General features: G+C 59.4%; 1 protein-coding gene across 2 annotated transcripts in view; it reads left to right on the top strand.

The window, feature by feature from the left end:
- Window positions 1-24,443, top strand: part of BCR (BCR activator of RhoGEF and GTPase) — a 98,028-nt gene that overhangs the window by 48,812 nt on the left and 24,773 nt on the right. For both annotated transcript variants that reach the window (XM_082852838.1, XM_082852837.1), the window contains exons 2-9: window positions 1,720-1,886; window positions 7,430-7,534; window positions 7,873-8,058; window positions 13,273-13,380; window positions 16,216-16,276; window positions 17,467-17,519; window positions 19,766-19,906; window positions 23,994-24,115. In XM_082852838.1, the coding sequence (XP_082708964.1) occupies window positions 1,720-1,886; window positions 7,430-7,534; window positions 7,873-8,058; window positions 13,273-13,380; window positions 16,216-16,276; window positions 17,467-17,519; window positions 19,766-19,906; window positions 23,994-24,115 (943 nt within the window). The remainder of the gene's footprint in view (window positions 1-1,719; window positions 1,887-7,429; window positions 7,535-7,872; window positions 8,059-13,272; window positions 13,381-16,215; window positions 16,277-17,466; window positions 17,520-19,765; window positions 19,907-23,993; window positions 24,116-24,443) is intronic.

The following is a 24,443-nucleotide window of genomic DNA, read 5'->3' as shown; positions in this document are numbered from 1 at the left end:
AAGAAGGCCTCGTGTTTATTTTATTTAAACAAGCAAACAAACCTGTGATTCCCAGAAGGAAGTGGAAGCTGGAGTCAGACCTGTTTTGGAGGGTGGGGTATGGAATTAGGATTCTGCATTAACAGGGTTTTCTGGTTTTTAATACAGTTGACCCCTCCCCAGCTGTCCTTGGGGATCCTGAGTGAAAGCTAGTTAAGTACCTTTGCAAATTCTCAGGAGGAGGAGGCAGAACTTGACCATGGCCTCGGACTATCCTGCAAGGACAATACAAAACCCAAAGTCCAGGGGGTCTGTGGGTGATAACACAACGATCTTGGTAACTAAAGCCCCTATGATGGTCCGTGGATTAAGGGTCCATGGGATTAAGAGGTACCAGGGTGCCTCCGTGCGGCTCTTGGGGTCCTCCTGCTACACTCACCCCAGAACTAGCCTCTGCTGGGACCCTCCTGTGGACACACACACAGGCAGAACCCAGCCTGGCCTCTGCGGCTGGCACCTGAGTGCAGACACCAGGGACACGGGCGAATCGGCATGGCAACCAGCACAGTGCCAGGCCGGGTGGGGGTAGTGCAGGATCTCTGCCCTGGCTGTCTGCTGGGGTCTGATGGGAATCCTTTACAGCCACCAGGGCCCAGGCCACCCCGGGCATCTGACTCGGTCTGTTTTCAAAGCTCCCCAGGTGACGCTGCCCTGTAGCCAGGGCTAAGGACACCTGTTAGAAGGCATGTGACCAGCTGGGACTGGAGGTGGAGGAATGGGGTGAGGCAGAGGCGTGGGAGGGAGCTGGGACTTTGGCCGTGTGGGCGCCCGCAGCTCGGTGGCCGGTCTTAGCCTGCCATGAGCTCCTCCAGGCTGCCCACACGGAAGGAAGTGAGAACAGTCCCGTTTCAGGCTCTGGAAGCCCGAGAGTGGCCCTGTGCTGGGCCCTGTGCCCACCTGGCCTGGGCAGTGTTTGGTGGTGTCAGTTGTTGTAAACTGGTGACTGACCGCCCCGGAGGCCACCTGTGCTGTAGCCTTGATCTGCTTGCAGGTGAGTCATGGTGACGTGACTTAACCCAGTTGGGATGACCTCTTGGAAATCCCGGGTGCTCTTTGGAAGGGGTCGAGAAGTGGCCCTCATGTGAGATTTGGAACAGGCTGGGCCATTGTGAGTTGATGTCCCAGTGAGGGGCTCCCCTGAATTAGAACAGTTCTGGGAACAGAGCTACCAAAGGGCCAAGGGCTTGGAAGCACGTGTGGGCTTTGTGGTTTGGCCTGGGATGGGGCTGACTGCCGTCAGGTGCCTGTAGGAAGGTGTTAGCTCTATAACTAGGTACCCCCGAATAGGGAGCCTGCTGTAGCGTAAGCCACTCTCTGTGCTCACAGGGACACTCGGCTGGGAGAGGCCTGCATCCTGTTTCCTGGCCCTGCACCTAGGTCAGCAGGATCAGGTCAGATCCCACAAAGGGAAAAGAATGTCCCTGACGGCAAGACACTAGCGTTTGGGGTCCACCTTTCAGGGCCCCCTCCCGCTGCCCCACAGCTGTCGAAAGCCCAGCCTCGTGTCGCCTGACCAGGGGGCTGCTGCTTCGTCCCCTCCTCGCGCTGCCGTCTTTGGGTGCCGTCAGTTGTGAAGGTGAGGTCAGCCTACCTGAGGCCCCTGTTCCACGCCTGTAGGTGACTGGTGGGGCGTGGAGCCCCTCTCCTGGCTCTAACACAGGCTGCTTCTCTGCAACATAGATGCACCATTCGGGACGCCGCCGGGGTACGGCTGTGCCACGGACCGGGCCGAGGAGCAGCGCCGGCACCAGGACGGGCTGCCCTACATGGATGACTCACCCTCCTCCTCGCCCCACCTCGGCAGCAAGGGCAGGGGCAGCCGGGATGCACCGGAGTCCACCAAAGTGGTGAGTCCCGGGGTGGGAGGGCGGGTGCCAGCAGTAGCAAGTGGGTGATGGGACAGCCAACAGTCGGAAGTCAGTCACTAAAGCCCTTATTCCCCCATCTGGTGCGTGGGGACCGCCTGCCGGGAGCATGAGCTGGGGGGTCATGGGGCTCTGTCGGTGGGGCATGGACGAGGCAGGCAACCGTGCTGAGGCCCAGAACTCGGCTGCCGTCTAAAGCAGCGGAAACTGGGGTGGTGGCCCCAGCAGGGTGCCGAGCAGGGTGGTGTCCACACCCAGAGCACTGGCCCCTTTTTGCCAGAGGAGATGCTGACGTGACTCACCCACTTTCCAGGGTCTTTCTCCTGGGTCTCATTGTCATTAATGATCCCGCCGTCACCTCCACTCTACAGATGGAGAACTGAGGCCCCGAGGTCCATGGCGAGTGCAGGCCGGCGCATCCTGCAGGTGCCTGTCTCGTGGGCACACGGCTGGGGTGGTGGCGGAGCTGGTGAGCCAGCCCAGCCTGGCTCAGTGTCCTCACGCTCCCAGCGGTCCCACAGCTCAAGCGGGCACTTCTGAGGTGCATTAGGGCCCAGCCGGGCACCCCTTTGACCTGTCGGGGTCTTTCCTTTTGGTCTGAGAGGGTGCTGTCCTTGGGGCACCTCTGTCTTTCTGGTCCCACTGTCCCTGAGGACACACACCTTCCCCCTTCTGCTTAGCTTGTTTCTGGGTAATCTCCACTCTGAGTTTAAAACTGAGAGAGGGACTTCCCTGGTGGTCCAGTGGTTAAGACTCTGTGCTTCCACTGCAGGGGGCACGGGTTTGATCCCCAGTCGGGAAACTAAGATCCTGCATGCCACATAGCGCAGCAAAAAAAAAAAGAGAGAGAGTGAGAGGACTCTGCTTTTCCATGTGGCTGGAAGCATATCTTTTCACTGCAGTGGCCTCTCCGCTGGGCTGGCGCCTTAGCTGCAAAACTACTTCTTTCTTTAGCTTTTGTGATTTCTGAAGACCACCGTGCTGGGCAGGCTTCTCGTCCTGAAACGGGAGTGGGAGGGGAGCCCATGTGTAATGCGTACCTCCCTCGTGCAGCTTCTTACCAAACAGCCAGTTTCACCATTTTACAGACGAGGGGACTGAGGTTCAGAGAGGCAAAGTGACTTGCTTGAGACCATACAGCTACCAGATCTGAAGCCTTTCCAACCCCTCAGCTGACAGTCTTTCCCTCAACTGCCTTGCCTTTTTTTTTTTTTTTTTGCGGTACGCGGGCCTCTCACTGTTGTGGCCTCCCCCGTTGCGGAGCACAGGCTCCGGACGCACAGGCTCAGCGGCCATGGCTCACAGGCCCAGCTGCTCCGCAGCATGTGGGATCTTCCCGGACTGGGGCACGAACCCGCGTCCCCTGCATCGGCAGGCGGACTCTCAACCACTGCGCCACCAGGGAAGCCCTGCCTTGCCTTTTTTTGATGCATCCCCTTTCTTCCTGCGTTGTGGGTGTCAGTTGGTACAGACAAGCCTCCTTACGGCTGAGCCCTGAACTTGGACAGTCTTCCCTGTCCGTCTGTGGTCCCTGAGGGTTGTCTTCCCCCCGCACCACCTCGCTCTACTTCAGGCCCCTTGAGGAGGCTGCTCTGCCCTCCCTGTGCCCCAGGCCCTGTGCGGCTGGATGCCCACCTACCTCTCCCTGGGCTCCTGCCCTCAGACCCCTGCCACACTGACTTGGGGTTCTGCCCCCACCTTTTAGCCCCCAGTTGAGGGGCTTATCTGCTGTGGAGCCTGTCCAGATCCAGTTGCTCACCCCCTCCTGCCTCGCAGAGCCCACAGGCATCTCTCACATTACACACGAGGCTAGAGACTGCACCTGCTTGCCAGGCCTGGGGGCTCCAGTCCCCAGCAGGCCACCTGGCTCAGAGAGGTGTCAGGAAGCACCTGAGTGAGATGGGGACTCGATCAGAGGAGGGCTGCACTGTTTTGTTCCAGAAGCCCCGTGCTTAGGTGCTTGGAGCCCCAGGGTGGGCACCCTTCCCTCCCCGGGAGACAGGCACAGCCCTGACTTTCCGGGTCCCCCGTCAGCTCTGCAGTGAGACTTCCTTCTTTCATCTTTGATTATGGGTTTGAAGACGATGCAGCTGTCACTTTCTAGCACCCACAGAAAGCATGGTGGTCTTGAGGTCAAAGCTGCCTCATCCCCTCAGCCAGGGGAGGGGTCCCCGCTCATCCCTCTCCGTCCCTACCTTCCCGGGCGGGGCTCATCCCCGGCTGCCGAGCTTGGGCCCTTTGAGTGGTGAGCTGTCAGGAGGACCTTCCTGGGGACTCCATGGCAACTTGGGGCCTCGGTGGCCTCCTGGGGTGCAGGTCAGCTCCGTGCATACCCGTCCCCAGGGGTGGGTAGGGGGTCAGCAGAGGCCAGGCCCCCCCCTCGCCTGGGGCACTGTGGAAAGGATGCTGGTGGCCATGTAGGGTGGATCCTGGTGACCGAGGCTGTCCCAGCGCTGAGCGTCAGTGACATTCTCCATCCCTGGTCGTTCTCAGAGGTGCCTGCCTGCCAGTGTTGCCTGTGTTTCCCCTGAACCCATGACTATGCAGTGCCAGCCAGCGAGTGTCAGGACAAAGATGAGGGTCTGGGCATCACCCCCGGCTGCTGTCCTGTGGGGAGGTGGTGTCCTTTGTTCTGCAGCTGTGCTGACCACCACGTCCCAGCCGGGAGCAGCCAGCCCTCACAGCCCAGGTTCTGCGCCCCAGTCACCCCAGGCCCCGGGTGGAGGTGGGCCTGGCAGCTCTGGCTGGTGGGTGGCAGTTCTGCCCCTGGGTCCCTCCCTCAGCTTCCCTACCTTGTTTTGCCACGCCCAGTTCATTTTTTATTTGTTCTTTTAGCCTCAGGGTTGTGTTGCCTTGCCCTCTCCCCTCCCGGGCAGCAGTGAGAGGAGGCCTCCTTCCTTCCTTCTTCCACTCGCCCTTTTCCTCCAGCCTCCTCCCGCGCTCTCCCGTCTGGACTGGGTGCATTCACGCGCCCTTCCCCGCGCTGGCACGTGCTGAGGTGGGGTTGTAAACATCGCTGGTCCCCGCCCTGGCCTTTGCTCTCTCTTCTGCACTTCCCCTCCACCCTCTCTCCTCCGGGTGGGGTGGGCCAGTGTCCAGGCCGAGCCGAGCCGTCCCTGTCTGCTGCCACTGGCCCGTTTGAGGCTCAGGAGAAGGTTGTAGTCTGAGGAGAGGTGCCCTCGCCCCCGCCCAGACGTTCCCTTGAGCTGGCTGCGCCCTCTGGAACGGAGAGCTGGACGGGGCGCTGCCCTGCCTACGTGCCTTTTCCGCCCGGCTCTCCAGGCCGCGGCGGTGGGAGCAGCCCCACTGGCTGTGCTCACAGTAGTGGGGTTGTTCCCGGGCGCACGAGCCTTCACCCTGGACCTGCTGGGAGGCACGTGCAGGGTCCGTGCAGTGTCCGCTGGGAGCTTGCTTCCCCGAGGCGCCTCCGCTCGCGACGTGGCCTCTGTGATCTGAGGTGAGAGGAGATGATGGGATCCCTTCACCCTGCACATCTGTGCTGATAGTGGTGGCACTGGGGGCCCAGAGCAGCCTGCATGGATGGTCCTAGACCCCAGGACCCGCTTGTCTCACGGACAGGGGTTCCCTGGAGGGGCCCTTGGAGCTTTGTAAAGATGCGGCCAAGCCAGGGCCCAGCCAGCGGTTCTGGATCCTCTCATTGGTTGGTTTATTCTGTGAGTCTCCGTGGAGCACCTGTGTGTTCCGGGCACTGTGCCCCAGAGGCTCCCACCCTTGGAGCCGCTGCCCAGCGTGGTCTGGACGTGGGGTCTGGTGTGGGACGTGGGTGTCCTTTCCCCGGAGTGGCGCTTAGCCAAAACTCTGCTGGCTGCCCCCCACGTGTGCACACACAGCTGCCTCCCGTTCACCCACAGGCTGGGAAACCAGTGGCGGAAAGCACAGGGCTGTTACGTCCCCTCCTCTGGACACAGGGCCCCAGACGTCCGGCGCCTCCCTCAGACTACAGTGAGGCCAGTCAGCACAGGCCGGGCAGAGGGAGGGCAGCCTCAGCCTGGTGGAGCACAGGCCATGGGCACGGCCAGCCTGACACCAGATTGCCTTGTTGGTGGTCCAGGAGCAAGTGAGGGGTGTGGCCAGGAAGTCGATGAAAACAGCAGTTTCATTGCCTTTGGAATCATCATCTGTATGAGTTTCCTGGGCATCTGTAATAAAGTGCCACAGACCGTGTGGCTTCAACAACAGAGGTTGGTTTATCCCAGTTCTGGGGCTGGAAGGCAGCAGGGTTGGTTTTTCCCAGGGCCTCTCTCCTTGGCCTAGAGATGCCCATCTTCTCGCTGTGTCCTCCCACTCTGTGTGTCTGTGTCCTAATCTCCTTCTCTTGTTCTTGTTTATATCCAGGCATTGGCATATAACACATCCGTTGTAGGTGTACAACGTAGCGACTTGATAGATATATATATAGTAAAATGATCGCTAACCGTAAGGCAACGTCCATCACCACACGATTACAAATTTTCTTTCTTGTGATGAGAACTCTTAAGATCTATTCTTTCAGCAACTTTCACGTATACGATACAGTATCGTTAACTGTAGTCACCGTGCTGTTCATTACATCCCCAGGGCTTATTTATTTTCTAACTGGAAGTTTGTACCTTTTGATCGCCTAGTCTCTTCTTAGAAGGATACCAGTCATTTTGGACTAGGGCCCACCCTGATGACCTCATTTTAACTTGATTACTTCTCTAAAGACCCTTTCTCTGAACACAGTCACATTCTCGGGCACCAGGGACACATTGCCCCGTAACACCATCACAAGTAGGGATGGAACGTGGTCTTCCAGCCATCTTGGACCCTCCCCCCTGCATCCAAGGACACGTCAGCCTGTGCTTCTGAGGCAAAGGCAGCAGAGCATCACCCCACATATAGTAGGGGCGTTTAGTAGTAGGGAAGGGGGGACCTTGCCGTAGCCCACATGTATGCGGGTCCAGAGTCTAGAAAGCAGGCTCAGAAGAGCAGGTTCAAGGGACAAAGGCCCTGAACCCAGGGGATGGGGTTTCCCTTGGGCAGGTGGCCACAGCCCCCAGCCCCACCACTGTGGCTGGGAGGGAGTCGGTGCTGCCCGGGCCTGATCGGTCCAAGGGTCTGGTGGCAGTGGCACAGAGGCCGGCGAGGCAGGTACCGGGAGAGGAGAGGGGAACTGCGGAAGGAGTCGGGGTGGCCGTGTGGGGAGCCCGACGCCCCCTGGGCTCAGCCTCTTCCAGGACAGCCAGTCCTCGGTCACGGGTAGAAGGTGTGGAGAGAGGCCTTGCCCGCCCTGCTCAGCTCCAAACTGCCCGTTTCCTGGTGTCAAGACCACGGGTGGCCTTTGGCTTAGCTGGATGACCATCCAGAATTTGCAGCGACCACAGTCGAGCTGACGTGCCGGGACCCCCATGCCTTCCTAATTTAATCCCACCTGGAACCTTCTCGGGAAGCTTGTCCTCAGGTCGACAAGCTGGCTTCCTCTCTGAGAGGGGCCGCCTCGAGCACCCTCCCCCAGGTCTGACTTTTGTCCGTTTCTCCTGCAGAGTGAGCTGGACTTGGAAAAGGGCTCAGAGATGAGGAAATGGGTCCTGTCTGGAATCCTGGCTAGCGAGGAGACTTACCTGAGCCACCTGGAGGCGCTGCTGCTGGTGAGGAGGGTGCAGGGGCTGAGCGGGCAGGATGGGCCCTGGAGAGCTCTGCTCACGCGTCCCAGGTCCCAGGTCAGCCTGGGAGCAGCCCACCCTCCCAGGATCCTCGACACACCTGTGGGCAGGCAGGACATGCCACCTCTGTGGAGGTTGGGCCTCCCCAAGGGGCAGTGGCTGCCAGTGAAAGACTCGGGTACCAAACCAAGCTGGCTTTAAATTTTTATTGTTAATGGAATTTAAAAAGTAAAAGCATGTGTGTCACGTGACCACAATGTACTTGACAAGTGGCGAGCCCTGACACCTGTGCTGCCCCGCCAGTCACCTGTGCCCTCTTCCAGCCCATGAAACCTTTGAAGGCTGCTGCCACCACCTCTCAGCCGGTGCTGACGAGCCAGCAGATCGAGACCATCTTCTTCAAAGTGCCTGAGCTCTATGAGATCCACAAGGAGTTCTACGATGGGCTCCTCCCCCGCCTGCAGCAGTGGAGCCGCCAGCAGCGCGTTGGCGACCTCTTCCAGAAGCTGGTGAGTGACCCGGAGCAGAGACCCGGCAGCCTCCTGGGGGTGACGGGGTGACGGGCGGGGGCCAGGCCTCTCCCTGAGCCTGGTGCCACCTGCGGGCGAGGCTGCTGAGGGCACGATGGGGAGGGAGAGTCCTGGACACATCTTACTGCCTGGGATGCCGAAGGGGGGCTGTGGGGAGGGGGTGCCGCCACAGCACCACTGCTGGACCGCGTGAAAGCGAGGCTTCCCTCCCTCTGCCGGCCCCAATGACATCTCTGGTCCTTTCTGGGTCTGCTCAGTTTTACTCAAGGTTCCCAGTCTCCAGACTGGTCCCCTCGGACCACAAAGAAGCCGCTGCCCTGGGAACAGGACTCAGACTCTGGGCAGGGGTGCTGGGGCAGGCAGAGCCTGGAGGGGCAAGCACAGGTGGGGACAGCGGGGGTTTGTTGTACTTAATATCATTTTTGCAGTTCTATGAATTAAAGGCTCTTGAATTAATCAAGAATTAAAAAAAAAAAAAAGTAGTTTGGGGAGGGAAGGCTGTTCAATGAAAGGGTCATACGAGAGGAGCCCTTGGGTCCCCAGGGGGTCCCTAGCTGAGGAAGTGGTGAGAACAGGCCTTCCGTGTGGCCCCAGCTCCCGCCGCAGCCATTTTGGGGACCTGGAGGCACGTTTAATGCTAGCGACTGTGACAGCAGCTCCCTGGATCCTTGCAGGAATCAGGACGTGCCCTGTGGACAGGCTGGAGGAAGGCAGGAGGGCTGGTTTGTACCTGGGGATGGCCATGCCGGGCTGTGAACCGAGGGACCGTGAGGCCCTCTGGTCCCCAGGTAGTGGGTTCAGCTCTCATCAGGGGGCTCAAGGGGGCCTGCGGGTGCCCTGTCTCAGCTGAGCTGAGGCAGCCCCACCAGGCAGGTCCCATCTCCACCCCGTGCAAGTGAGGAGGCCGAGGGGCAGGAGGTCACCTGCCCAGACGGTACCCCTGGTCTGTGTGCCTCCAGGAAGAGTGCTTTGCCCCTGCCTTCAGGGGCATAATACTGGAGGGTGGGTGGTGCTGGATGACAGAACAAGGGTTTCTGCAAGGGCTCAGTGGGCCCAAACTGGCTGGGAGTCCATTTGGCAGACGTAGCTCTGGATCCCTGGTTACAGGGAGGGAGAGGCGGCCGTGGGGGCAGGTCAGGGACCTTCTCTGGCCATTTGCTGACCTTGGGGCCCACGAGGAGCGAAGGATTCGGCTTTTAAAAAGTCAACAGGATTGGGAAAATCTAGTAATCAGATGAAGCGGGTTGGTGGACCCCTTGGCACTAGCCCAGCCACCCCCGGAAGGGACCAGGCTTGGGTGAACACTGAACTGAGACGTGGGTAATGAGGATGATGGAGAAAACTCTCAGATGGAGCTGCCGGAGCGATGTTTGTCTTCCAAAGCGTGAGGTTCATGTGTGAGGAGGCCCCCACCTCTGGGTCTAAAGGGGGAGCCAGTCTCTTTAGGTGGAGGCTGGTGGGGCATGTCTCTATATAAGGGGCAGCAAAGAGGCCACCTCCCAGCACCGCGAGCCCCCATCCTGGGATGCCCTCGAAGGCGGGTGCTGGGTAGGCCTGGGTGACCGGGATTCCACCTCTGAGGACCCCTAATCCTGATTAAAGGGTAGTCCAGGCCTCCTGTGCTCTTTCCCTGGAGTGTTCTCCCTCCCGAGGGAAGCCGGTCCTCTGGGGGTGGGGTGGCCAAGGTCACCGGGCCCTCTCTAAGTGCCCAGAGCACGCGGTGAAAGAACGCCAGCCCCCAGCCCTCCTGGGCCGCCCAGACGCCCAGCTGGCCCACCGCCACGCCAGCCCCCAGCCCTCCTGGGCCACCCAGACGCCCAGCTGGCCCACCGCCACGCCAGCCCCCAGCCCTCCTGGGCTGCCCAGACGCCCAGCTGGCCCACCGCCGGCCCGTCTTGGCTCATGCTGGGCTCCGGCATTCCGCCCGGGTGTGGCTTTCCTGTTGGCCACCGCCCTGGGCTGCAGACTCTCCCGCCCGGGACCCCTTTCCCGTGGCCAGAGAGCGGAAGGCTGTGTTTTGACGCAGGTGCTCCCCATCGTTGAAGCCCACATCTTTGAAGAATTGTGTTGTGGGCAGAAACTGCAACCACGCTCTTCCCCAAATAACACTCTGAAGTCACTCGGAAACTGAAAAAAAAAAATTTAATAGTCTGATGAACACCAGAATTTGGAAAGTTTCCTCTGGTTTCCCTGGTGTCCTTGAACTACCTTCACGTATCAGATGTTGCAGCGCAAAGACGTGGGGAGAGAGGTGGGGCCGCGGTGGGAAGTGGAGCCCCAGGAACCACGTGCTGCATGTTCACGTGTGTGCCGCCAGGGCGGGGTGCTGGGTCTCCCCAAGGACAGACAGACACTGTCCCCGTCCCTTTCAGATCAGCACAGCGGGGTCAGGCTCCCCAGCTAGGAGAGTCTTAGGACCCGAGGAGCCTGTGATGCCCCAGCCCTGGTACCTCTGCTACCCGGGAACTCATGAGCCACACCTGGTAGCTAGGAAGCCCTGTCCTGACGGCGCCTTAACTCCCCTTCCTGTGGGGCTGTGGGTTATTGCTACCCATCCGGGGGCTTTGTTTCTGGCTGAATTTTTATTAGCTCGGGTTTTTTGTTTCTAATCATTTCAGACTTCCTGAATTGTTGCAAGAATAGCACAAAGAACTGGGTGTGCGCCGGATATACCAATTGTAACATTTTGCACTGATTGTAACACTTTGCCACATTTGCTTAATCTTTAATCTTTATCTCTTTCTCTCTCCTTTGTATACACACCCCCCACCCCCCACCCCGCCCCCACCCCCACACACGCACACATGCTGAATAGTTTGAGTATAAAATGCAGATCCCTCTGCCCTTTTACCCCTAAATACTTCATCGTGTATTTGCTAAGGACGTGCTCTTCCACAACCCACAGGACGGTCCTCCATCGGAGGACGGTTCACAGTTGAGTGATACTATTATTTAATATGCAATGCTCCTACAGATCTCTCCCAAGTTAGCCATCGTGTTCTTTGTAGCCATTTTCCTTCTGAGTCGGGATGCAGTCCAGGTCACGAGATGTACGTGGTTGTCAGGTCTCCTTAGTTTCTTTCCATCTGTACCAGTTTCTCAGCCTCTGCTGGTCTTCCACAACCTTGACATTTTTCTGAAGGGTGCATTCTAGTGTGGGTCTGATGTTTCTTCAGGAAAAGATTCAGCTTCTGCGCTTCTGGCAGGGAAAAAAACACAACAAAACACTGCAGTGATGCTGTGTCCTGTCGGTGCCTCACATCGGGGGGCACGTGATCTCCATTGGTTTATCGGTGCAGCTCGGGTTCTGATTAGTGCATGAATTGCTTGGAACCTCTCAAAAATCACGTGGAAGATGTGAGCTCCTGGAAGAGGGGGCAGGAGAGGTAATGAAAGGGGTTCTCCTCCCAAAGACCCTGTGTTAGTTTACTAAGGCTGCTACAGACCAGGTGGCTCAAACAACAGAGATCTATCTCCTTCCATTTCTGGAGGCTGGAAGTCTGAGATCCAGGTGTGAGCAGGGCTGGTTTCTCCCGAGACCTCTCTCCTCGGCGCGTAGAGGCCGTCATCTCTGTGTCCTCACGTGGTCGTCCCTCTGTGTCTGTGTCCTAATCTTTGCTTCTCATAAAGCCCCTAGTCAGATTGGATCAGGGCCCACTTGAATGGCTTCATTTTTGCCCAATCAGCTCTTTAGGTCCATCTCCAAATACAGTCACATTCTGAGGTGCTCAGGGCTAGGGCTTCAGCATATGCATTTTGAGGGGACACAGTTCAACAGTGATATCCCCTCAGGACTCGGCTGAGACGTTGCCTCTTTAGAGAGACCGCCCTGACCACAGCATGTCAAGCAGCCCCGCTGTTCTCCTCACCTGCTCTGCCTTCAGCCATCTGCCATGTTACTTGTTGCTTTACTTATTCATCGTGTGTCTCCTGCTAGCCGGCTGCGCTGTGTCTGAATGATTCGAGGTGACAGTGCCTCAAGCAGGGCCTTTGTTTTTGTGGGGGACGCTCAGTGAGTGAGGGAGAGGGGGAGAAGGCAGGGCTCTGGGTCCGACCGGATAGCAGGGAACCTGGCATCTGGAATGCAGCGACTCGTCCAGGTACTCAGTGGGGCCAGGCAGGGCCTCCTCCAGCTGCTGCTTTTTCTCTCGCGCCCCCAGGCCCACACGCAGCCCCCTCAAGGAGCGAGTCCAGAAGACCAGACAGCGCCAAGGGCATCTGGGATTGCCATCTGAAGAAACACAAAATTCAGTATAAATGCAAATGCATGTAGAAATAAAATTTAGGTTCGATGCAGACCAAACACCAGGATCAGCAAAAGCCTTGGTCCTCCCGCTCCGGGTCAGCTGCAGTGGGAGGCCCGGCCAGCAGGTCATGGCATCTGCCCTTACACCCCAGGCCGGGGTTTCCCTGCTGCCTCTGGAGGTGACCTGGGGCCCAGCAATGGTGGTGGCTGCACACAGGACACCTCCCCCCAACCATGGAAGTCTTTACTCAACTGAGTGTTGGAGCAGGAGGCCGAGTGAGGAGACACTCTATTAATGCCTTTGGTTGAGAACAGGACAAACAAACACCTCTCGCCTTGCACCCGGCAGCAGAGGTCTCCCACCTGCCAGGAGTGTAGCATGACACCTGGGCCCCGTTGCCAGGTCTGGGCTGGGCTCATGTCTGGGCAGCGTGAGCCCCTCTTCTCCAAGGGCAGCTCAACTGAGTGTTTCTTGCGTGTCTGAAGAGATCAGATAGGAGCAGAGCAGTGGCCCCTCAGGCCAGGGATGGGTCCACTGAGGTCTCCCGCTGCCAGGATGCGAAGGGGGCGCTCCACCCCACCTGCTGGAGACGCTCATCCACATTCACTGATATCCTGGAACTTCAGCTGCTGCTGGTGGCCTCATTTAAATGAGTGGGGTGGGAGGATGAAGAGAACTGCTACCCGCCCGGGGCTGTGAGTCACTTCTCAATGTGTCGCTTTGGAAGAAGGAAGCATGCTTAGCGCGTGGGGAGGGGAAGCAGGTGGGAGGCAGTGACAGCGTGGAGGAGCTGAGTTCCCACAGCCCTGCACTGTCTGCTGCACCTGGGCTTCCTCCAGAGCTGTGCACAGAAGCCCGTTACCCAGAGGGATGGAGACCTCCTGTCCCGCACCTGTCCCACACCTGCCCTACACCTGTCCCACACTCTCTTCCTTCCTCCCTGCAGGCCAGCCAGCTGGGTGTGTACCGGGCCTTTGTGGACAACTACGGAGTTGCCATGGAAACGGCTGAGAAGTGCTGTCAGGCCAACGCTCAGTTTGCAGAAATCTCTGAGGTACGCGTGACGCTGTTCAGACAGGTGCGCCCCTCCACCTCCTGAGGGTGGGCTGTGGGCTGGTCGTTGGCACACCGTGACCCGGGAGAAGAAGGCACAGCAAACTAAGGTCTGGTTGTGAACCTCAGCTCTGTTTCTGGATGCCTGTGGGTTGTCCTGAGCAGACAGACAGAGCAGCCCGAGGAGCACCCTGCCTCCCCAGCGGCCAGGGCCCAGCTCTGGGGTACCCCAGACAGACTTGCACTGTCTGTGTGTAGTTCGGGGTGTCCATAGTTCTGCCCCATTAACAGAGGTCTCGACACTTGAGTCCTGAGGCCGACTTTGCACCTTGCGGATGGAGAGCAGGTGGGGAGGTGTCATGCTCTGCTCCTCTGGGGTCTGCATCCGGCCCGGGGGATGGGGCTGGTGTGCGTTCTGTCGACCCGCGTGGGAGGAAGCTGCAGGCTGGGCACTGCACCGGCCCGGGGGCTCTGAAACCTCAAGCCCTGGAGTGTTAGCACAAGGGGCCTCGGAAGAGCCCCCTGGATGCAGAAGACGGGTGGCCATCGGGGGCTGGTGGCCATGCCAGGTCCTCCCTGCCCCGCTCCATCCTGCTTCTGCCCGTGGCAGTTGAATGATACTTTCTTCTTCCCAGGCCTGTAGTCCTCAGAGCCCTGACCTGCCTTCCCCGCCAAACAAGGATTCTGGGTGGGAAGACCTCCAAGTGAAACCCCAGCTTTAGGAAGAGAAACGGAAACTAGAAATAGGCAGGGGAGGGTCTCTTGCTGGGATACGATCGTACCCCGACTGTCACGCCTGGGCTTTGTTCCAGGGGATTTGTGCTGTTTTATAATTTATCACGGGGGCTGGGCCCTGTGGGTCCCAGCACCGGCGTCTCCCATGGTGATAACGTGCCACACCGTTCCCCAGAGCCCGTGGGTGCCCTGCTCCCCACCTGGTGCCTCTGGTAACGGGCTACATGCACCCAGGGCTGCAGGCTGGCTCCACACTTCCCTCTGAAGCTGCCCTCGTTTGCCTGCAGCATTGGGTCTGTTCCTCTCTTTAGTTCATTAAACTAGCAGCCCGCGTACTCCTAACAGCTGGAATGCTGGCGCCAAGTCCCAGGCGACTTTGACAAATTAGAGTCATAATCTTTTAAGAGCAGGCTATGGTTAAATGGAGCCAAGTTCACGTCCACCAGGACAGGTGTCTACAGAGGAGGGAGGAAGCGACGGTGGGATACCAAGCGGGAGTCACGTGGTCCCACCAACCAGGCACAGGCACAGGCAGCAGGACGGGGTTCGGGGCGGCCAAATGCCGCTTCTGTGAAACTTTTACCATCAGGTGGTATCCACTTTGGTTTTCCATCCATGTTTCAAAAAAGACCCAGAGGAATTAGAGCCACACAGACAGTGAAATGAACCAAAAGGACGCAGAAGAAGCAGGCCATTTAGAGGTGTGGGGAGTTGCATTCTGGGGGGTCAGAGCTCGGCCATGGGGACTGGATGTCCATCTCCAAGGACAGGCAGGGTGGAGCAGTGGTCCTTCACGTCTCCCAGGACTGGCCTGAGAAATGGGTGTGCTGCAGTGTCCAGTCAGACTGGAGTTACCTGAGATGGGTTCTGCAAGCTCGAGCTCCCCAGATAAAAAGTAGGTAACAGGAATCATGTGAAAAGGGCTTCCGGAGTCTAGTCAGTTTGGGAAATGTGGGGTTAAACCGAACTTGTAAGTTTTCTCAAGGCAGGCCTCCCAGAGCCCCGAGATGCTCAAGGTGCCCACGCTCATCGCACCTTCCAGGGGCCCTTGGCGCGTGGGCTGCTGCCCTGGCTCATGTGAGCGGCACCTAATTTTTGCAGTTTTGAGCTCTCACGCCCCCTCATCCCCCCGCCCACCCTCTGGGAGCTGCTGAGGCAGATGGATGGAGGAGTTATTGAGGGGAGCTAAATTCTCAGGAGAGGCACCAAGGTGCATTGTGAGTTTGGCCCCCGTGAGCTTAAAATACACTATGTTTTCTAGTCCCAAGAGGTTTCCCACAGCCTGAGAGGTTGGGACGGTCATCTCCAGGCCCCTTCCCATTCCTGTGCTGTGTCTTCTGTTCACTCAGAAGTCTCGTACTGGGATTAGCCACAGCTTCTTTCCAGAGACTATTTCAGGCACACAGGGACCTTTTATTCACATTTCTCTTGGTACCTTGGACCAAATCAGCAGTGCCTTTGACACGGTTGTGTTGAAAAATGACCCACCCACTAAAAAGCTCTGCTTACTTCCTGGGCAAGGACGTTTGCAAAGTCAGGGGAGGGGAGGCTGGGGTGGAGGCAGAGTGCATGCCAGCGGCCTGCCCTGGCCTCCCCGAAGCTGAGTGCTCTTCTTTCTGACCCACCAGCCCCTTGCGCGTTGTTTAACTGCTCCAGGAAAGCTGATCTGTGCACCCAGGAGGGGCATTGCCAGTTGCCTTGGTTTGCAGGATCCTCTGCGTCAGAGGTTCTCAACCAGCGCTGATTTTGTCCCCTGGAGACACTTAGCAATGCCGGGGGACGTTTTAGATTGTCACAGCAGGAGGAGAGGGTGCTGCTGCACCCATAGGATGCTATTCAACATCCCAGGGTGCATAGAACAGCCCCTTAGAATAGAGAATTTCTGATCCTGATGTCAGCAGCGTCATCCAGGGCGAGCGTGTGCTCAGTTGGCCCCGTTCTGCAGGCTGTGGCCCAGACACAGCCCTGAGGTTTGCCACATCTGGGCTTCTCAGCGGTGAGAGGAGGGTGAGAGTTCTGCTGAAGGTTCCTGACCGTGAACTCGCTGACACATCAGAGCTGCTTCATCTGCCCTGTGGAAAACGTGCTTTTCTCTTTGCAGAACCTGAGAGCCAGAAGCAACAAGGATGCCAAGGACCAAACGACCAAGAACTCTCTGGAAAGTGAGTTCTCCGTGCCGAAGCCCCTGCATGCCCCTGTGGTGGCGGCCGCTGCCAGCAGACAGGAGCGGCCAGGGTGCCCAGCTGGGTCACACTCCGGCCCCTCTACTGCTCCAGATTTCCAGTAGTGGGGGGTGGAGGGATGGGGAGGGAGCAGCACTGGCCATGGTGGGTGCGGAGGGACAGGGTCAGGACCTGTTGCCACCAATGGGGGGTGGGGGTGGGGCAGGGAACCAGGAAGAGGTGGGAGTTATCGGAAGCCCACAAAGCAGGCACTGCCGGGCATTTACAGTGTCATCTTGTTGTCCCAACGGCCCTGCAGGAGGCTCTTGTCTTCCCTTGTTTCAGATGATAAAACAGGTTTAGGGTGGAAAGGACCGTGTAGAACGCAGATTCAGAGTGGCTGGGCAGGGGTCAGGGCCAAGTAGTCGGGCTCCCGGGCCTGTGTTTGCCCTCATCCCTCTGGGCAGAGTGAGCTCAGGAGCAACAAGGTACTTCTCGTTTCTGGCTGTTAGGGTCTTGGGAGGAGTTAACGCTCACAGAGAACAGCAGACGTGGGCCGGTGCCACAGCTACACCGCCCTCTGAGCCGGTTTCCCCCATTTCTGTAAAATGGGGATAACAGTGCATGCCCTGCACTAGTTGTGGGGGTTATGGGCGGAGCTCCACCCTACATGTGAGAACTGTGCCCGTGATGGGCTGTGCCCACCATGGAAAAGCGGGGATGGCCCTGGCCGGTTGGGGCTCCATGCTGCCGGTGTCCAGGGGTCCAAAAACGCTTATAAAACCAAGAGCCGCATCTCAGCCTCAGGCTTGGATACGCACGGAGTAGCGTGCTGGTCCGCACCCCCCGGCCTGGGATCTGCGCCGGCGCTTCCTCCGCAGAGTGCTGGCCAGCTCCCTGACCCAGGCCGGGGGGCCGTCAACACGGAGGCCTTTGAATGCTTGCTGCTCAGTCAGCCACGCAGGTCGGGTTCTGCTCAGCCCTGGACCTGGCACTGGTGTCACAGACTGAAGGCTCACAGCCATGTTCCCGACCTTCCAATGCGTCGGGTTCAACCTTGTCACTGAGCGGAGGGGAGGTGGGGTTCCCAGGGAATGTGGAGGCTGAGGCTGCCCCCACCTCCACCCTTGCAGTGAGGGTGGGTGGGCAGGCGGGCGGTCAGCCTTCTCTCACCCTTCGTCTCTCCGCAGCCCTGCTCTACAAGCCTGTGGACCGGGTCACGAGGAGCACACTGGTCCTGCATGTGAGTCCCTCGGGCCCGGGGCCTCCTTGCCCTGGGGTTCTTGGCTTCTGTCCTGGGGCTGACACTGATATCTGTCAATTTTGCCCACCTGCCCCCTTTTCTGCCACACACCTGTACTGAGGATGCAGAAGCGAGGCACCTCTGCCATCCCTGGGCTCCTGGGGGTGGGAGGGGGGAACGCAGCAGGCTCGCCAGGTGTTCCAGATGCCTCATCAGAGCGGGTACAGGTAGGGAGCATCCCGTCCCACATGGACAGAGGCTTGTGGGTGGAGAAGCTTCCCCGGGGGAGAGGGCGGGGACACATAGCACAGGTTGGAGCACCAATGGCAGGTGCATCCCGCGGCTGTGGTCAGACCACGTTCTCCAGCCAGGAGAACGTGTGCGGAGAGGGTGTGCAGGGAGGCCCACCTGGCGGGGCTGCTCCTAAAGGCAGTGGGGAGTCACTTGCACATTATTAAGTGGTCGTCTTAATACTGAGAAACAAAAGCAGGGAAAAAAAGGCCCCCGATCCTGCCAGGTGATCCTATTTGTCTGTATTTAGAGTAAGTCTTACATGGACATTTTTTTTTTAAATAAATTTATTTATTTATTTTGGCTGTGTTGGGTCTTCGTTGTTGCGTGGGCTTTCTCTAGTTGCGGCGAGCAGGGGCTACTCTTCGTTGCGGTGCACGGACTTATTGTGGCTTCTCTTGTTGCGGAGCACGGGCTCTAGGCACGTGGGCTTCAGTAGTTGTGGCATGTGGGTTCAGTAGTTGTGGCTTGCGGACTCTAGAGCACAGGCTCAGTAGTTGTGGCACACGGGCTTAGTTGCTCTGTGACATGTGGGATCTTCCCAGACTAGAGCTCGAACCTGGGTCCCCTGCACTGGCAGGCGGATTCTTAACCACTGCGCCACCAGGGAAGCCCGACATGCACATTTTTTAAAAAATGTACAACCAAGTCACAGAAGTGTTTGAAGTGTCCGTTTCCTGTCTTGCTTCCTCCGCACAAAGGAGCCACCACCACAAGGATCTTTATGCCGACACACGTGGCATCTTTCTAAATCACTCAGGTGGTGTTGTGCTGTGCATACCATTCCACATGTGGCTTTTTACCCCTTAATGTTATATTGTGGCAGTTGTCCCACTTTGGCCCAAACAGCTCTGCCTTGTTCATTTTTAAGCTGCGTGGTTTTCCATCCAGTGCACGTTTCAGAACTTCTTACCATCCTCTGACTAAGAGTTCCTGGATGGAGGGAGATAAGCTGAGATTTGCGGTTTGGGAGGCTCTGGCCGGTGGCCCATCAGAGTCCTGGAGATCCTTTATTTGGTTCCCTCACCACGATGAGCCCAGGCCTGGCAGGGGGAAGCCAGAACCACCAGGAGCGGTGAGGGGGGACTGGGATCCCCAACACCAGAGCCTCCCCTGAGCTTACTTCATCTCCCCAGGTTCTCTTTGCTCTAGGATTTGGGAGCTAAGAGGGTTTTGTTTCTCTGAACCAGGAAGCCGTAGACTTTGAGCACAAATTATGTTCATTTGCAGTAGAGAAGGATTCTCAGGCTCTGATCTAAAAGAGGAGGAGCCGGGGGCTTCCCTGGTGGCGCAGTGGTTGAGAGTCCGCCTGTCAATGCAGGGGACACGGGTTCATGCCCCAGTCCGGGAAGATCCCACATGCCGCAGAGCGGCTGGGCCCGTGAGCCATGGCCGCTGAGCCTGCACGTCCGGAGCCTGTGCTCCGCAACGGGAGAAGCCACAACAGTGAGAGGCCCGCGTACCACAAAAAAATAATAAAATAAATAAAAGAGGAGGAGCTGGGAAGGTCAGGGGCTTTCTCCTGACCTCACATGGACCGGCGGACCAGGATGGGTTCTGCCCCAGGGGACCTGTGACAATGTCCAGGGAAATTTTTGCTTGTCACAACCACACGTGAGGGGGCGCCACTGCCATCGAATGGGCAGAGGCCAGGGACGGTGCCAGCATCCTCCAGTGCCCGGACAGCCCCCACCAAAACCAGCCCTGCATGTCACCAGGGCCCGGGTAGAGAAACCTGCCCCAGACCTGTAGCGTGGAGCCCCTCTCTGCAACGTGCAAACAGCATAGGCTTGTGGGGCGCCGTTAGGGGCCTGCTCCCGGCACAGTGCTCGCACAAGTGCTGCCGCGCGGCCCAAGCCATGGTGAGAGGCGGCCCCAGGTCACACCCAGCGCGTCTGCGGCTCTCACAGCAGAGATGCCGGGGCTGCTCTGACTCCGTCCTTCGTCCAATGCAGGACTTGCTGAAACACACCCCCCCTGGCCACCCCGACCACCTGCTGCTGCAAGACGCCCTCCGCATCTCGCAGAACTTCCTGTCCAGCATTAACGAGGAGATCACGCCCCGCCGGCAGTCCATGACCGTGAAGAAGGGAGAGGTGAGCATGGCGGCCGAGCAGAGGCGGGCGTGGGGCCCACTGTATCCACACAGCTCAGCCCAACACAGAAACGCCTGGACTTGGGGGCCCTTGACCCTGGCAGGGTGAACCCAGGCCATTGTGCAGGGCATCGGGGTGTGGTTTCAGGGGTGCAGGCCTCACTTGGGGGGTTATGTCCCGGGCACCGCACACCCTGCCGGATCAGGGTCCCCAGCTAAGGAGAGCGGTGAGAAGGAGGATGGCATTTGTGTGCCTGGGGGACCGCTCGGTTCCTCTTGAGTGTTCTTTCATTAACATACAGTTAACAGTGGGTTTAAGGACTTGAAAGCGGATGAAGGGGAGGGGCGTGTGGTTTGTGTTTGCGGCCAGAGAACGGCTGGAGAACGAACGTGGTTGACTTCTTCGGCCAGGAGGGCTCTCCTTCCCCTCCTCCCTCCCTCTCTGACAGCCCATCCCAGTCTCCATCTCTCTGCACATCGTAGATGACAGGGTATGGAACAGAGGGGCTCAGACGCCACCCCTGCCACCTCCGCTCCTTCCCGGGAGGGGCCCAGCCCGGTGCCAGGCAGCTCGCAGCGAGATGGCAGAGGTGTGCCAGTCAGGGGCGGCGTCTAGTGTGAGCATCTTTCGTTGGAAACGGCACCGCGGCGCGGGGCGGGGGGGCGGACCCGCGGCCTCTGGGGTCTCGTGCACGGACAGGAGCCGTATGGCCCAGCAACACGTGGGCTGGCAGCAAACCTTACTGTAACTGCCGCTCGGAACCACTCCTCTTCCCGTTAGCGTGCCAGGTGCTCGGCGGCGCCGAGGCTGACCCTCCAGGACTTGGGGCTGGCGGGCAGGCTGCTCTCAGTCCTGTGCTCCCACACCTGTGTGGGAAGTGGTACCTGAGTGCTCGGCCTCCCTTGTCTGCAGTTCACACGGCCTCACCAGACTCGGGATTTGCTTCCGCCAAGACTCCTGTCCCTGTCGGGTTCGTGCTGCCTGGTCTCCCCTCCTGGGACACCATGCTGTCTCGCAGGCAGTTCCTTTATAAGGGCACCGCCCTCCTGGGAAGCAGCTGTGCAAGTCCTGTGGGTGCTGGGTCTGCGCCTGTGTCTCTTGCTGCACTTAGGTTCCCCGGGGAGAAGCGCCTCCTTGCTCTTCGGGTCATTGGAAGCAGCTGCCTTCAGGAATTGAGGAAAATCAGATGTCGCCTGGCAGTTGTCAGCCAGGCCCTTGAGCCCGCATCTGTATCCCAGGCCCCCTTCCCCGTGGACCCATGGTCGGGGTCCCGGGGCGCCTGAGTGGGAAGTGTGTAGGGGCCGGTGCTTCATGGGGGCAGGGCTTCTACCTGCGCCCACCCCATCCCCACCAGCATCTGGTCCTGTTGACCTGTGGTGTCTGCTCCTTGAGGGGAATCGCTTGGGTGCCTCAGCCACGAATCGGGGAGAAAGGCCGGTGACACTGAAAGGTCAGGAGTCTGAGTCGCACGCGCCTTCATTCAGGGTTGTCCGTCAGGAGCACAGTAAGGGAGATAGGTGGCGGCTAGACCAGGATTCAGGCAGATCCACACCTACACCACTGCCTGGGACGACCTCGAGAGCTGGGGTCTGGGGTCCACAGATAGAGACAGAATGAGGCCTGACCACTGGGCCAGGGGCCAGGCTCCCTTCGTGGATTTGCCAGTATCGTGGGTGGGGGCCCTGCTTTCCTGGCGCTGGCAGACCCTTCCTGGCCATCTGCGCATTTTCTGTTTGAGCCACTGCAGGACCCCAGGGTGGGCTGGGGTTCAGAAGTGAGGCCTGGGGCCTCCTTGGGAGGGAGGACATCTGCCACGATGGGGAAGCTCGTGGTGAGAAAATCCTACTGCACTCAGAGGACAGCCACACCGTCCACTCCCCTCACTGTGCACCTCGTGTGGCCCTCGGAGACGGGGTGCAGCACAGAGCAAGGCTCAGGCCAGGACGTCATGGGGTGGGGGGCTTCTCCTGGAAAGATGAGGATTTGCACAGGCAGGGGTGCATGGGGAGGGGCCTGGCAACTGAGTCCACCCATCAGAGCCCCGCAGGGCTGCCATCTGAGCCCGTGTCTACTACCACGGATGGGTGGATGTACGGGGCTGCCACAAGTGCCAGGGTGATGCCGGTGGCCTCTGGAGGATGAAGTTGGTGGCTGGGGTGGGACTTTGGATGAACCTGTGAGTGGCAGGACCCGGCGGGGAGGAGGGGAAGGGCCTGCAGGGGGCTCCATCAGGGCTGGGACCCTGGACGATTCTGACCTGCTGACAGAGGGGGCGAATCCACCTCTGAGCTGGACGTCGGGGGCCCTCTGCTGGCAGTGGCCAGCAGCTCAGCTCCTTTGTGTGGAGAAAGGACTGCAGTCCCCCCCTCCTCACAGAATGTCCCTTGGTCCTGCCTCCTGGGCTGGAAGACCATCTGCGTGTCCCTGCCGAGGGGGCATTCCTCGAGGACCTCAGTGTCCCAGGACCTGCCCCCCGGCACAGACCCCGCAGTCAGGCTGCCCAGGTCTCCAGTGCTGCATGGCCGTGTCCCCAGGTGCACATGCTTCTGTGCTTCCCATGGGTGCGGACGCGGGGCTTGCCTATGCCCACAGCAGGCGGGGGAGGGCAGTGACGATGGGTCACGGCCTGGGCGCCTGGGCAGCCCTCCTGCCCTCCCACTTATGGTCTGGTTGGCACTGGCGGCTCCCATGTAAATCATCCGGTCTCCGTGCCAGGGCCTGGCCGGCTGCTGTGAGCCGAGCTGCGCATGACGGTGACGTGGGGGTGTTGGGGGGCCTGGCCCAGGCTGCATTTGCTTCTCGGGGGCTCCTGCTGAGAGTGTGGGGGGAGTTCAGGGAGGCACAGGTTCCCTGAGAAGAACCTCAGGCGGCAGGTGGCAGTGGAGCCAGGTGCCCAGACCTGCTGGCGGGGGTGGGGTGGGGTTGTTGGGGGGGTGACAGGGGTAGGCAGATGCTGTGAGTCTTTGCCCCCTGTGGTGTGTGTGCCTGACCCTCCAGACCCTTCCCAGGCCATCACAGAGAGGGGTGGGAAGTTGCCCTTTCTGGGGGGCCTTCTCTGAGGCCAGGCGGGCAGGGTCCCCATTGAGCACCTGGTCTCCTTCCTCCTGAGCACAGACCCCCGCGTGTCCCCGCTCGCTCCCTGTGCTGCCTGGGGTGGACGGTGGAGCTCCCTGAGGCTCAGGCTTCTCATCTTCGAAGTGGGCACGAGGACTCACCCGCAGCAGGAGGGTCACATCCAATGACAGGCCACGTGCTGGCACAGCACACCCGGGGCGCGCGCGGGGCAGCCTCTCATCCTGTCTCTGTGTCCTCGGCACGGCACAGCGCCAGCCCGGATGAGGTGGCAGGCACTGTTTGTCCACTGAATTACCGACTTATCTCCATGTGCCCTGGAAACTTGTGAGCCATGGGACCATCCCTTGTCTTTCAGATGAAGCCCCCAGGGGCAGAGAGGCACAGGGCTTGCTGGGAACTGGCGCCTCTAGTCTCCCTGCTCCTTCGAGGATGCCTCAGGGTCAGGGGTGGGCATCAGAGGTGTAAAGCCCCTATGTGGGCCCCTACCATCAGTGGGCACTGACCTCAGAAGGACTAGAATGTGGGGTCCCAGCTGGGGGACCCCTGCCCAGCCTCCTGATTCCCTCAGATCCAGGCCCAGCCCTTAGCGTGACTGCCCCCTCTCGGAGTTCTCCCGGCCCGTCTCCTCCCCCCTTACCAGGCAGTCCCCTCTAGGCCGAGCCCCAAGCCCTTGTTACCTGAGCCTTGACGGTCCCCGTACGAGAGCGTCCCCGCTCCACGTGGCCGGCCTCTTGCCTGGGTCTCCAGGCCTGTCCTGGGGATGCGTGGGCCTCCCTGCTCAGAAGGGCTCTCCCGTCGCCTTGGCTGCAATGTCTCCTCCGGCCTCCAGGCCAGTGGTTGTGACTCTGTCTGGGGCTTGGGAACTTTGATGAACAAAGAGCAAGGCGTTTGGCGTGTGTGCTTGCGGGCGGATGAGGTGGAAGGAGCGCTGGGAAGTGGGTGTGAGGGTTGGAGGTGGGGGGAGTGGAGGCCCTGGCCGCCCCTGCCCTGACCAGCCCCCCGCCCCCTGCAGCACCGGCAGCTGCTGAAGGACAGCTTCATGGTGGAGCTGGTGGAGGGGGCCCGCAAGCTGCGGCACGTCTTCCTCTTCACTGACCTGCTCCTGTGCACCAAGCTCAAGAAGCAGAGCGGAGGGTGAGTGGCGGTGCGGCCCCGGCCGAGAGGGGGGTCCCCGGGGTATGGGGTGGTTTCTACAGGAGGAGACCTGGTGTTCTTTCCAGTGAGCCTTGAGAGGTCGTAACCTGTTGCCAGGCTGCTCTTGTTAAGCTACATTCTGTTTCCAACTGGACGTGATGCCAGGCTCAAGGTCAAAGTTCATCATTAGGAATCTGGGGACATTCAGGGTCTGGGTGGGTGACCAGGCTGTTGACTGTGACTTCAGGTGCAATTGAGGGGCTGTCATGTCGTGACCCAGACAGGTCGGGGGGCTGCAGGGTCTGGTGCAGGTGGGGGATGGACACTG

Source organism: Leucopleurus acutus, assembly GCF_964270905.1.
Source record: "Leucopleurus acutus genome assembly, chromosome: 13".
Classification (NCBI taxonomy): domain Eukaryota; kingdom Metazoa; phylum Chordata; class Mammalia; order Artiodactyla; family Delphinidae; genus Leucopleurus; species Leucopleurus acutus.
This window is presented reverse-complemented; position numbering and strand designations above follow the sequence as displayed.